This window comes from Monodon monoceros, unplaced genomic scaffold (assembly GCF_005190385.1).
Source record: "Monodon monoceros isolate NGI ecotype Baffin Bay Population unplaced genomic scaffold, NGI_Narwhal_1 Super_Scaffold_5, whole genome shotgun sequence".
NCBI classification, from domain to species: domain Eukaryota; kingdom Metazoa; phylum Chordata; class Mammalia; order Artiodactyla; family Monodontidae; genus Monodon; species Monodon monoceros.
The window spans coordinates 111,772,719-111,786,626 of NW_021703782.1; the positions used below are offsets into that span (position 1 = coordinate 111,772,719).

Below are 13,908 nucleotides of genomic sequence, written 5' to 3' on the forward strand. Positions count from 1 at the left end.
TACAGGAGGACGTGCTCTTGGCTGCACTGGCCCGTGCCGGGCACCGGTGGCTTCCTCCTCGTCTGGGGGGTGCAGGGGGGGACGGGGGCGGCGGTCTGCCACCGAGATGGACCAGACTCCGCCCCCACGGGCCCAGCAGCGGGAGGCAGAAGCGGGCCGAGCAGATGGCAAAGGCTCAAAATAACCCCAAAATGTAAATAAGCGGTTTTGTTCCAAAAGGAAAATTAGATCTATTTCACATATTAAAATAGTTTCGCAGCTGAATTCATCACGCTTGGAAACCTACCAAGAATGTTAACACCTCGAGACCGGGCCCCCGCGAGCTGCTCTTTTCTCCCCCTCGACCCTGCGGCCCGGCTTGCTCCTGGGGAGAAGCCACCTTTGCCAGGCTGACATCCAAGGGCCTGGGGGCTCCTGGAGCTCCTTGAGACGCCTCCCCACCCCCGAGACCCCAGTCCTCCTCTTACATTTCACAGCGTTCAGGACGCGGCTGTCCAGCGGCTTGCGGCTCGGGTCACTGGTGGACGAGCGGATGCCCGTACCACAGCTGTTGGCTAGCGTGTTCCTGGAGGGAGGACAGGAAGGGAGGCAGCGTGAGGCCGCCGGCTGGAGGGGACGCACGGGAACGGGGTCCCTGCCTGCATGCCCCACCGCCCCTTAGGGGAAGGAGCCCCCCACCCCAGTGGCGTGGAGCCGGTGTGGTTCTTCACTTTGCGGGGAGGGGGGTCCACAAGCCCTCCCCAGACCCAGGTCTGGCCGACGGCCTCGGGCCGACACCTGTGAGGTCGGGAAGGTGGGGGAGCCTGGACGCACGGCCTCGTCTAGAGAAGATGCCAGAAGCCGCGGGGCCCGCGGGGGGCCTACCTGTCGAAGAAGGTGGCGAGGAGGCGTCGCAGCAGTACCTTGTGCTTCACCCCCGCGCACAGGTGACAGTTCATCAGCTGTCCGCGCGTGACGGAGACGCCGGAGCCTGCGGCCGCCACACGGAAGGCAGGCCCTCAGCCCCAGGCCCAGGGCCACGGGCGGCCCAGGGGCTGCTGCGGCCGGGACGGGCGGCCCACGGGTGAGGCGGCCGGCGGGGGAGGGTCTGGGGCAGCCCCCCTCCAGGCCTGGGACCCCACGCTCCAGGCCTTCCCCGCTGCACTGGGGCCCTGTCACCAGGAGCAGGCAGCCTCGGTCACACGCCTCAAAGGGCTGTCCCCAAACCGCCCTCCCAGCCTCGAGGGGATTGCCTGGAGCCGACCTGCATTTGCGTTTGGCAAACACTCATCTTGCCTCTCAGTTCTCCCTGAACACCGAAGAGCCGTGGGCAGTGATGGGAGCTGGAATCATAGAGGTCGGGCTGCAGCTCCCCCCTGCCCAGCACTGACCTCTCCGGGTGCCGGGACGGAAGAGCCGGCCCAGGGCGGAGACGGGACCGGTGAGCCCCGCAGCGCTCGTCACCCCGCAGTCTGGCCAGGCCGGGCCCCCGCCAGGGTTCAGGCCAACGAAGGACAGGGAGGACAGGAGCCTAGGGGAGGCCTCTGTTTACCCTGGACGCTGCCCGTGGAGAGAGGAGCTTCTGCAAGAGTCAGCCGGCGTGAAGAACACGGGAGCCTGCAGGGCCTCATCTGGGCCTTTGTCTACGATCTGACTTTTTACAGGGCACGTGCTGAGTCTCCTCATTCGAAAACATGAACAAGGTTCCCTTCTGGGCGGCGGGGGGGGCAGGGCAGAGATGCGAGGACCCCTGTGAAAGCTGCCACTCCGGCTTCGGGGGGCCTTCCCCGGCTTAACGTTTTGTTCCCCACGAGCCAGGTCTCCAGAGAAGCCCACGGGCACCGGTTAAGAAGCACGTGGCTGATTCTAGATGGAGACCACCATTGGGCGTCTCCGGCCACGACACACCAAGGGTCCCGCAGGGCCTCACCCCACCCAAGGTCTGCAGAGCCTCAAACCCAAGGGCAGGGCAGGTCACCCTGAGCCACACGGGCCGGACAGCCCCCTCGCTGTGGGGAGATCTGTAAAGGGGGGCTTAGCAGGAGGCCTGGGGCCAGGTGGGGCCTGGCCAGGGAAGGCGGCCAGCCTGCGCCCTTCCCAACCCCAAACTGATAGACAGGCCTCCCTGGGGACCACACCCATCCCCAGGGCCCCGAGAACCCGGCGCAGCCTGACACTGGCGCTCCCTGAACAGAGGAGCTGGATGCTGCTTGGAACGACGCCAGCCAGCAGGGGCGGGGGGCTCAGGGCATGGCCGGGGGCATCCCCACCCCACCCAGGTCCACCCAGACCAGCCAACACCGCCCAGCTGCCCTCCTGTCGGCTGAAAGGCGAGGCCGCCTGCTGAGGCGTGGTTCCAGAAGGGGGGACGGCTCAGGCAGAAGGAACCCCATAATGTTGCCCAGGCGCGGCAGGCGGGTGCCGGTCAGGAGTGATGGCCCAGCAGCTCACGGAGGAAGAGGCAAGGCCCCATCAATTCTCATCTTCCCGCCAGACAGCCTTAAAAGTCTACAAGGAGGGACTTCCCTGGTGGTCCAGCGGTTAGGGCTCTGCGCGCTCAATGCCGAGGGCCCGGGTTCAATCCCTGGTCGGGGAACTAAGATCCCACAATCCTCACAGCACGGACCAAAAAAAATCTACAAGGAGCTGTGGGGCCGAATGAATCCCAACACTGAGAAGATAAATATTTCCGACAGGCACGAGCCCTAAGGGGCTTTGGACCCCACCGTGTTGTTTGTTTTTACAGAAGAAACAAGTCCATTGCTGCCTGGGAGCTGCCCTTTGGAAGCTCTGGTCACTTACCCCTCGAACGAGGCAATTGGACGCTTGGGGAGCTGGGGGTGGGGTGGGGGGACTAGTAAACTGCACGGGACTTGGTCTTATCCCCGACCTAAATTAAAACACAATCATGATTGCAGCCCCTGCCAATCAGAAGCGCGACCAGCCCAGGGGATTCAATTAAAATGCTAAATTAATTCAATTGAATAACTCCTCTTAATGACACATTCTTCTAAAAGGAAATTAGAGGAAATTTAAGATGTTCTTTTTTTTGACTGACTGGTGATGAATCCATTGTTCACAGCTCCGAAGAAAAAATAAACGGCAGGGCAGCTGCATACAATAGACAGGGTGGGGGTGAGGCTCACCTGCCACCAGCTCCAGCTTCTCGCCGGGGTCCCCCTCGGAGTAGAGCTTGGGGTGGCAGCGGTACCCGATCTGGTTGATGAGGCTGGCGGGCAGGGCCACCAGGTCACGGCGGATGAGGACGCAGGAACGGCTCTCCAGTGGCACGGGCTCCGGTTTCTCTTGCACTGTGGGCCCAGAGGCCACCCAGTCAGGGACACAGCAGATCTCCCCTCCTGCCCACCCAGGCCTGGAGCAGGCCTGCTGCATGCCCACCCTCCCCGCCCACCAGGTGCTGCCCCTGCCGGGAGGACCCGAGTGGACCAGAGAGCAGAGAAGGCAGGGGAGGGACTCCCAGCCGGCCTGGGAGCAAGTCGCTGGGGGCCTGGGAGGCTCCCAGGGTGGGGATGTCCAGCAGGCTGAGGCCTGCAGGGCGAGCGGGAATGAGGGCTCAGGGCTGGGGGTGGGGGCAGGGCGGAGGTTGGGCAGAGCGGGGGAGGGGAACAGACCTGTACGGTCAACCACTCCCCAGCCTGTCTCCTCACAGCAGCCCCCCTGCACATGGGCACCCCGCCCCCAGAGGCTGCACCATGTATTCCTGGCCAAGAGCAGCGCCATCAATGTTCGCCACCAGTAAAGCCAGGCGGTGGCACAGCCGGGCAGCGCTGATGCTGTCTCCACGCCGGCTCCGGGCCTCCGGGCCGTCTGGGGATGTTCCTGACAAACCACTACTGGGGGTCATCCAGGGACCCCCAGGCGCGCCAGCACCTGCAGCTATGATGGGGCGGGAGGATGGGGAGTGGGGGAGGCCCCCCGGAGTCCCCGTGTCACACCCTGAGCCCAAGCACCACGCACAGGACACCAAGTAGAGGATGGCCTCGGCCCCGTCCCCCCCGCCCGGCCTCCTAACCACCCACCTACCCATGGGCCCTCTGGAGGGGCTCAAGGCTGGGCTGGGGGTTCCCTCTCAGGCTCATGGGGTGGGGGGGGCCAGTCTATCGGGCACTTGCTGGGCACCCAGCACACCCAGGTGCCTCCCCAGGCGCTGGGAGGCTGAGGGCCTGCCCCCTGCTTGCAGGGAGTGCCCAGCCCAGAGGGTTCAGCAGGTGGCCAGGCCGGGTGAGGGCAGCGGCCACGTGGAGGCCCCCATGGTGGGCAGGACCCCACCTCACCAGGCTCGGCGCCCCAAGACCCCACAAGCAGGCCCCCACTTCCTGCCCTGCGCCTTCCCTCCGTCCCCTCCTCATTTTCCTGCCTGGCGCCAGCAGCCCAGGCACCATCACATGCCCGGCCCCCACTGCACGGTCGGCTGGAGGCCTGTACCCGGCCGGGCTCTACCGCACGCCGGCCTCCCCGTTCAGGCTCACACACGGCCACCCGTCCAGCACTCCTCACCCTGCGGCCCGCACTCGCTGGCCAGACACAGGGCAGGGGCACAGCCTCCCTCCTCTGTGTCCCCAGCACATGGCAATCCTGGGTCACTCCTGGGAGGGCCACCTGCTCCCGGCAGCTGTCGTCGTTGAGAAATCACAGCTGCTCCAGGGCGGGCCCACGCCACACACCTGGCTGAGCAGCAAGGCCTGCAGGTGAAGGCCCCAGGGCCCGTCCCCCGGGCACCCACCCGTCATGCGGGCACCCAGGCAGGGTCTGCAGGTTGGAAAGGCTCCGGGCTGCTCTGATGGCCACCCGGGGCTGGGTTTTCCTTGCTGAGGACGGCGGCTCTCATTAACAGCCTCAGTGACCACTGTGGGGGAGAGCGCGGCTTGTAAAACCTCCCAGGGCTCAGACACCCAGAGGGCAAGGCTGTGCTGGAAGCTCTCCTCCAGCAGCCTCAGGGCAGGGGCTGAGTGGCAGAGCCTGTTGCAGAGGTCCCGAGGCCACTCCAAGATGGTCAGAGGCAGCCCCTTGGGCTGGCCAGTGTCCCATCCCCTCTGCACTGTGACACCCCTTTGGGGTCACAGGGAAATTCAGCAGAGGCACCTAAGTCTGGGGGAGGCCAGGTGGGGCTGGGAGAAGGACCTGGAAGCCCTTCAGGAGGGGGAGGCTGGCAAGGAAGGGTGCCCAAGCCCCAGACCTGGCACAGCGTGAGCACAGATTAGCCCCTAGTTATCTCTGCACCAAGCTCTTGTGGGGGAAAGGTCAGGGCTGCCCAGTCCCTGAAGGGCCAGCACCCCCCAAGCCACAGGGCAAGTCCCGCGGGAGAAGGCAGGATGGTCAGTTCCAGCCCCGAGGATGGGTTGGGGACCCACCTGTTGCTCTAGCCCACCCGGCCTGGGTCTGGAATCACCCGCTCCGGAGTCAGCCCCAGTCCCCACCAGGGGACCCCCAGGCCACCCCTCCCCCTGTCCCCTCAGGGCTCAGTCGTTCCTAGGGAGGCACCTGTCAGTACGCACAGGGTGAGGGTGGCACGTGGTGCCTTCGGCCTGGCGGCGGCCAGTTCCAGTTCAAAGGGGGGAGTTTTCCTGAATCAGCCCAGCCCTGGGCAAGGCTGCAGCACAGCTCAGGGCAGAAGTCCGAAGGGTGGCCACTCGGGGGGTTCGGGCAGCATTTCCCACCTGGCATGTTTGGGGAACGCTGGCAGTGGGTGGGGGCAGATCAGCAGAGAGCCGCCAGAATCTTCCAAACCCGGAATTACCCAGGGGCTCAGGGAGCACAGGAAAAACAACCCGGATGATATTTTAAAACATAATTACCCGCCCCCTCCCCCTCCCCCTCCCCCTCCCCCAAGTCTGCTGTGATTACACTCGCAGACGCAGACTCGGGAGCAGGGCGCCAACGCTGGCGCCGTGGCATTTACATAAAGAGCGCTCACCAGCAGAAATAATCCCCATCTACAACTCCTCGGCCACGATGTTTCTCCAAACAGCAGAAGTTGTCTGCGCTCCGCACGACACCCGCCCCCCCCCCCCCCCCCCCCCCCCCCCCAGCCCCAGCACGGCTCCCCTAGAGCCAGAGGCTGTCAGATCCAGAAAAGCCAAAAGAACCACTTCTATTTCTGCTCCGCCATGTGCCGGATACTCTGCACCCGCTAAAAATACCACCAGAGCGGCGGCTCATCTGGAAAGGTGCTCCGAATTGCTTCACGTGCCCCCGGCCCTCCCCAGTCCCAAACTACCCACCACGGCCCGGCCCAAGCTTCCAGCGGCCTCCTTCTAGGGAGGGGTGCCGAGTTACAAACAGGTTCTGGAAACCCAGGAGAGGCTGTGCACCAGGGCATAGTGACGGGGCCCCTCCAGTCTCCCTGGCAGCCTCTGGCGGGGTCACTCCAGTGCCTGACGGCAAGGGTGATGGGAGACCCCTCGGTGGGCTGTGGGCAGGGGTGTGGCAGCCTGCAGAGACCCCTCGGATCACACCCAGGTCTCCCTGCGCACAGGGGGACCCGGCAGCCTCCTGCTGCCCCAGGACTGGGGCGGCCGCCTGCATCGTCAACGGCCCCGGTTATAACCCTTTATAATGTTGGTTTCTAGGATCGTGGGCTCCAAATATTTAGGCCCCGTGAAATTTGGAGAGAAGCGCGTGAAAGCAATTAGCTGTTTGTATCGGGGGGTGAGCAATCCCTCTGTGTGTAGGGAAGGTGAGTCACGGCGGTAAAGTTCCCGATGGAACGATCTGGAACAGCAGCTAATCTGGGCAAACGGGCAGCAGGGACAGAGGCAGGCAGAAGCTTCCCTCAGACCACAAGGGCCGAAGAAGACACCAGTGTGTTCACAGGGTGCATGGTGGGCCCTGCAGGGTCTCTAACTAGAGAGCAAGAGGGGTCCAGGCTGTGCCTTCAAGGTCCTGCTGCCCCCACCATGACACCTGCCTGAACCCAAACAAGGGAGACATCACGCAAGGGAAGTGAGCCCGACACAGACGGACACAGCCTGCAGGACCCACTCGTGTGAGGTCCCTGAAGGAGTCAAACCCATGGAGGCAGGAAGTGGACGGTGGGGCCTGGGGCTGGGGTGGGGGGAGGGGAGCAAGTGTCGAGTGGGGTCAGTTTGGAAAGATGAGCAAGTTCTGGAGGTGATGGCGGTGACGGTGGCACAATGTGCCTGTACCTGATTCTGTGCACTCAGAAGTGGTCTTAACAGTAAATCTTATATTAGCTACACTCTACCACAATAAAAAAAATTTTTTTTTAGAAGAATGAATGGGGGACTTCCCCGGTGGCGCAGTGGTTAAGAATCCACCTGCCAACGCAGGGGACACAGGTTCGAGCCCTGGTCCGGGAAGATCCCACATGCCGTGGAGCAACTAAGCCCGTGAGCCACAAGTGCTGAGCCCGCGTGCCACAACTACTGAAGCCCGTGCGCCTAGAGCCCGTGCTCTGCAACAAGAGAATCCACCGCAATGAGAAGCCCGCGCACCGCAACAAAGAGTAGCCCCCTCTCGCCGCAACTAGAGAAAGCCCGCGCGCAGCAACCAAGACCTAGCGCAGCCAAAAAAAAAAAAAAAAAAGAATGGAAGGAGGGAAACTGGGAGGGTCACGTTGACCTCAGTCCTGAAATTCCTCAACCTCCTGAGGGTCAAAGACTGGGAATCTGAAGAAATCACTGGACCCTCTCCTTGGGCAACACACACCAAGACACCCAACCACAGGATGCTGTCATGTCCAGGAAGCCCCAAAGGGCCCCTGTGCCCGTCCCCAAATCCATAGTGTGTCCTAGGGAGTCACCATCAGAGACAGCATAAGCAACCCCCGCCCCCGGGAGCCCCAGCAATGTGGGTGACCGCCGGCAGGTGCCCGAGCCGCCCTGGTCCAGCCGCAGTGTAGCTTTGCTGAGGTTGGGTGGGGCGAACAGGGGACAAAAAAGGTGATGCCCACTCCACGAAAGTGTATGCCATTTGTTCAGATGGCAGCATAAGAAACCGAACCCCTAGTTCTTAATTATATAGAAAAATACAACTGAAAACCAAATGGAAAGAAAAATGCTGCACCACACCTCCCAACACTGGCTCCCCACAATGCACCGTGGCCAGGCCTGCCAGACACACAGTGCACGGCTCCCCACAATGCACCGTGACCAGGCCTGCCAGACACACAGTGCACGGCTCCCCACAATGCACCGTGGCCAGGCCTGCCAGACACACAGTGCACGGTCCGGAGACAGACCCACACAAGTGCGCTTGGCCGGTCTGTGATAAAGATGCACACACACCCAAAGAAGGAAGTGACAGTCTGCCAACAAACGGTGCCAAGTCACAGGTCACACACAGGCACAAACCCATGAGCCGAACCTCACACCTTACGCGAAGATGAACACAAGTGGGTCGCAGATCTAAACGTAAAACGCAAAACTACAAAACTTTCACCAGAAAATCTGTGATCTTGGCTTCAGCTAAAAGCCTAGACATGACTCCAAAAGCACAATCCCTAAAAGAAATTAAATGAGAAACTAAACTTCATCAAAATGAAAAACTCTTGTCTATAAAAGACGAGAAGACAAGCCAGCTACCACCGACCAAGGAAAGATCTGCAAACCACGTGTCTCCAGGGAGGCCTCTCAAAACTCAACAGGAGGAAAACGAAAAGCCCAATTTTAAAAATGGGCAAAAGCAGAAAGTAACACACCATTGTAAAGCAATTATACTCCAATAAAGATGCTAAAAAGAAAAAAATGGGCAGAAGATCTGAACAGACACTTCGCCAGAGAACACATAGATGGAGATGCTCGACGTCCTGAGCCGTTAGAAAAATGGAAACTAAAGCCGTGCTGAGATACCACTGCTCGTGATTACGATGGCTCAGTGGGACCTGGGCGCAGCACGTGCCGGCAAGGACACGGAGCCACTGGGATGCTCGTCCCGGTGGTGGGGACACTGGAAACCACGCGGCAGTTTGTTATAAAGTTAACCGTATGCACAGCCTGAGCCAGCAATTCCACTTTTAGGTATTTACCCAGGAGAAGAAAGAGATGAGGGCTGGACGCAACGAACCCTGTACAGAAATGTCCACACCCGCTCTGCTCACAGATGCCCCAAACGGGAAACACCCAATGTCCTGCGTCAGGGGAAGGGACAGCCAGGAAGCCATCCACGTGACAGTCACCACAGGGCCACAAGAAGGAACAAATTATTGACGCACAACTTGGATGGATCCCAGGTTCACTGCGCCCAGCAGAGGGGCCAGTGTCCGGGGTTATCTCCCGGGCAGGTCCACGTGTCGGACACGCTCCAAAGACAGAACCATGGGGACAGAGAACAGTGGCTGCCAGGGGATGGGGTTGGGGGGTGACTGTCGGAGCAGCACGGTGGAGTCTTGGGGCCCTGGGGGTTGGTTGACGGAGCTGTTCTGGGCGGTGGACACTCAGGCCACACCACCCCATGCCCAGGTGGCCGCCTGGCCCTCCCCAGCCCCCTCCCGCTCAGCTCCGGGTGGCCTCCACTCGTGACAAACGCACCACGGGTGGGCCATCTAGCCCATCTCTGCAGCTGCCAACTCAGTGCCAACCAGACTGGCAGTTTTGAAAGGGCCACACCCGTGAAGGACATCTGTGCACTGAACACACCTGTACCAGCATCCCAGGAACAAGGCAGGTGGTGGTTCCTACAGATGCACTTGGGCCCAGGCGGCTGGGGGGGTCACCACGGGCATCATTCTGTCTTTTACGTGACACCAACGTAACTGTGAACACCACCGACTGTAAGATGCATCCCATTTCTTGGATCTAAAACGGGGGCACGAAGTGCATCCAAGAGCCAATGCAATTTGGCACGTGCGGTAAAAAATAGCAAAAGTCTGGCAGGGAAGAGCCAGTAAGAAAGAAAAATAAAGGTGGAAACAGAAACACGCGGCCAAGAGCCGGGAGGACCTGTGTGTAAACCCCAGCTGCCAGGACACAAAGGGACACAGCGGGTCTCCAGGCCCCGTGCTCAGGAAGTTAAAGGCATAGCTGCTGGGGAAGACGCAGGGCCGAGAGACCAGACCCTGGACGGTGCTCCAGCAGGGCTCTGCGGCCAGCGCAAGCCTGTACCGCGGCCACCCGACCTGGTGACTGGCCCCGCGGGCCACGGCTCAGTACACTTGCAGCTCCCTCTGGGCAGCTCCCCCTCCCACTGAATGGAAGCCCATCCCAATGAAACCTGGTGCTGTCCCTCCCCAGGCCCATGGTTCTGGGTTTTTCTGTCTCCTGCGCCCAAATCTGGCCCTAGGAGACCCCATCGGTCCCCTAACCTGGTCTCCTCACCCCCACCACAGTGATCCCGGCAGCTCTTCTATCGCCAATCTGACCACGTCCCTTTTCTGTTCTCCATCCTCCTGTCCAGTGCTGACCTTGAGAAGCTCGCAGCCTCCCTGCCCACCTGTGGATGCCGGGCCGACTGTGGATGCTTCTGGGGACCAGAGTGGGAGGCGGAGGGGCCACGCGGGAGAACGGCTTTTCACTGTATGATCGTTCTACATTCTTTAAGATAACGAGCACACGTTAGCTACACAAAAATAAATGCACTGAACTTGTAAAATACCCCGGAGACGCCCACTGTGAGTAGGAGGCAGTAGCCAATAGTGGACTGAGTCCCTCGGCAAGAACGACTCTAAAAGCTGCATTAAAAAAAGTCGCCCAGTAGAGAGTATCATACTAAGTGAAGTAAATCAGACAGCGAAAGTGGTATCATGAGATACCACTTATATGTGGAAACTTAAAAAATGATACAAATGAACTATTTACAAAACAGAAACAGACTCAACAGACATAGAAAACAAACTTACGGGGGCTTCCCTGGTGGCACAGTGGTTAAGAATCCGCCTGGCAATGCAGGGGACATGGGTTAGAGCCCTGGTCCGGGAAGATCCCACATGCCGTGGAGCAACTAAGCCTGTGCGCCACAACCACTGAAGCCCGCATGCCACAACTACTGAGCCCGCGTGCCACAACTACTGAGCCCACGAGCCACAACTACTGAGCCTGTGCTCTAGATCCCGTGAGCCACAACTACTGAGCCCATGTGCCACGACTACTGAAGCCCGCGCGCCTAGAGCCCATGCTCTGTCTGCGACGAGGGAAGCCACTGCAATGAGAAGCCAGCGTGCCACAACGAAGAGCAGCCCCTGCTCGCCGCAACTAGAGAAAGCTCGTGCACAGCAACGAAGACCCAATGCAGCCAAAAATAAAATAAAATAAATTAAAAAAAGAATGTGGTGTCCCACGTATGGGCTGGACAAACACCGAGATTTGGGGCCTGCTGAGGAGGCGGTGCTCTGGGGAACACCCAGGCTTTCAGCCGAGACCTGGGAACAGCCAGGGCCCAGGAGCAGGGCAACCAGGAGCGTCCAGCCTGACTTACTCCAGGAGGTCACATCACTGCTTGATAAATCCGACAGCCGCTCAGGCAAACCTGCAACAGGTCCCAGACCCTCTCTGGAGCAGCTCTGCTTAGAGCTTCCAAAATGTCTTCACACAATGTGAAGCATTCAATAAAAAGTTATCAGCAACACAAGAAAGCAAAGCCAAATGATTAAAAAAAAAAAAACCCTACAATTTACAAAGAGACATTAGATCAGACCCGTGGGCGATCTGTAACAGGTTCAACAGGCAGACACCGCGCTTCAAATAACTACTCTTAATTAGTGCAAGAAATGTACAAGATGGAGAATTTCACCAGAAAACTAGAATCAATAAAAACAATCAAATCCTAGAAATATGATTGGTTGAAAAGGAAATTAAACAGAGCACATGAGAAGATTGGTGAACTGGAAAATAATTCAATCCATAACTTCCAGGTTAAAGCAGCAGAAGAAAAAAGAAATAGAAAAGTCATAAAACAGAATAAAAGTCACCTGGAATTCCCAGGACGTGGTGAATGCACACCATGTGTGTCACGGGAGCCCAGGAAGGAGGGCGGGTGTGTGTGGGAAGCTGTAATGACCCAGAACTCCAAACTGATTAAAGACATGAAGCCACATGAAGGAAGTGATCCCAGATAAGAGGGCGAGGGTAGGGAATTCCCTGGTGGTCCAATGGTTAGGAGTCAGCGCTTTCAGTGCTGAGGGCACAGGTTCAATCCCTGGTTGGGGAACTAAGATCCTGTAAGCTTCGCATCAGATGAACATCAGAGAGAAGGGTGCCAGGGCAGCTCTGCTGATGTAAGACCACGCAGACTTCAAAGCAAGAAACTTTCCTGGTGCTACAGGATATTTCACGATGATAAGAGGACCAGTTCACCAGGAAGATGAAACAAGCCTGCAACTGACAGGCACCCAAATCAAAACTTCATAATAACAGGCAGAACTAAAAGGAGAAATGGCAAACCTATAAGCCTCCCTGGAGATCTGAACACCCCGTCTCTTGAGCCAACGTAAGAAGATAAAAACAAATCTGAAAGAGTATGCAAGATTTGATTTAATTATTGGTGCAACATAGTTTTTGTCTAGTGCATATGGGACATTTGCTGGGGCACAGAGTCTCAAAAGACGTCAGAACAATGAAGTGGTCTGAATATATTCTGTGACCACAGGAAATTTAATTCAGAAATTACAACAAATAGATGACCGGAAAATCCAAAACATGTTTGAAAATTTAAGCAACACACCAGGACATAACCCAAGGGTCAAGAAAAGAAAAATCACGAAAGCACTGGGAAATATTTTTGATTGAATGATAATGGAAATACGACATATCAAAATGGGTTGGGTAGAATTAAGCCGTGCTGACCAGGAAACGGACAGCCCTAAAGTGCATATATTTTAAAAGGCTGAGAAATCAACCGATCAGAAAACTAGGAAAAGAATAGCAGATTAGGGCTTCCCTGGTGGCGCAGTGGTTGAGAGTCCGCCTGCCGATGCAGGGGACGCGGGTTCGTGCCCCGGTCCGCGAGGATCTCACATGCCGCGGAGCGGCTGGGCCCGTGAGCCATGGCCGCTGAGCCTGCGTGTCCGGAGCCTGTGCTCCGCAACGGGAGAGGCCACAACAGTGAGAGGCCCGCGTACCGCAAAAAAAAAAAAAAAAAAAAAAAAAAAGAATAGCAGATTAACTCAGAGGAAGTAGAAATAAATTGAAATTAAAAAAATATATATGTAAGCACAGTTGACCCTTAGACAATGTGAGGGTTGGTGTGCCGACCCCCCGAGCAGTCGAAAAGCTGCATGTAACTTCTGTCTCCTCCCCTAAACTTAACTACTAATAGCTTACTGTTGACCAGAAGCCTTACATGTGCAGTCAGTTCACACACATTTTGTATGTTATATGTATTTGTACTGTATTCTTAGCCAGCTAGAGAAAAGAAAATGTTGTTAAAATCACAAGGAAGAGAAAATACATTTATAGTACTAGGCTGTATTCACCGAATATCGTAAGTTTACATCGTCTGTTTACAAGATGAAACACCTGTCTCTCAGTACCTGCATCAATATTGTCTTATATGATACGGAACACTGTAGGCATTATACGTGTTACCAGCACTAGACATCAAAATGGAAATGTGAAAAAGAAATGCATATTTATTTACAGGTACTGTATTTATTGCAAAAGGTCTGTGTATAAGTGGACCCATGCAGTTCCAAGGTCAACTATATACATAAGAGAGAAAAAGCCAAAAGTTGGTTCTTTGAAAAGACTAATATGTTGGAAAAATCTCTAGCAAGACTGAATGAAGGATAATGAGGCGAAAAGACACAAATTAACAATATTGATTGTTAATATTATATTAACGTGACACAGCAGAGTCTACAGAACAGGGGCTGGCAAACTTCTACTGTAAAGGCCCAGAGGGTCGTCAATCTTTTAGGCTGGGTTCTGTTGAATGCCCTTCGTTTTTGCTTTTTCTCCTTTACACACCACTTTAAAAATATAAACAGCATCGTTAGTTTGTGGGCTGTACCAAAAC

General features: G+C 57.2%; 1 protein-coding gene across 1 annotated transcript in view; it reads right to left on the reverse strand.

Moving 5' to 3' along the window:
• Positions 1 to 13,908, reverse strand: part of NACC2 (NACC family member 2) — a 70,538-nt gene that overhangs the window by 2,683 nt on the left and 53,947 nt on the right. Inside the window, exons 3-5 of the mRNA XM_029203842.1 lie at positions 3,126 to 3,290; positions 865 to 970; positions 468 to 565 (exon numbers count right to left, since the gene is read on the reverse strand). Coding sequence (XP_029059675.1) covers positions 468 to 565; positions 865 to 970; positions 3,126 to 3,290 — 369 coding nt within the window. The remainder of the gene's footprint in view (positions 1 to 467; positions 566 to 864; positions 971 to 3,125; positions 3,291 to 13,908) is intronic.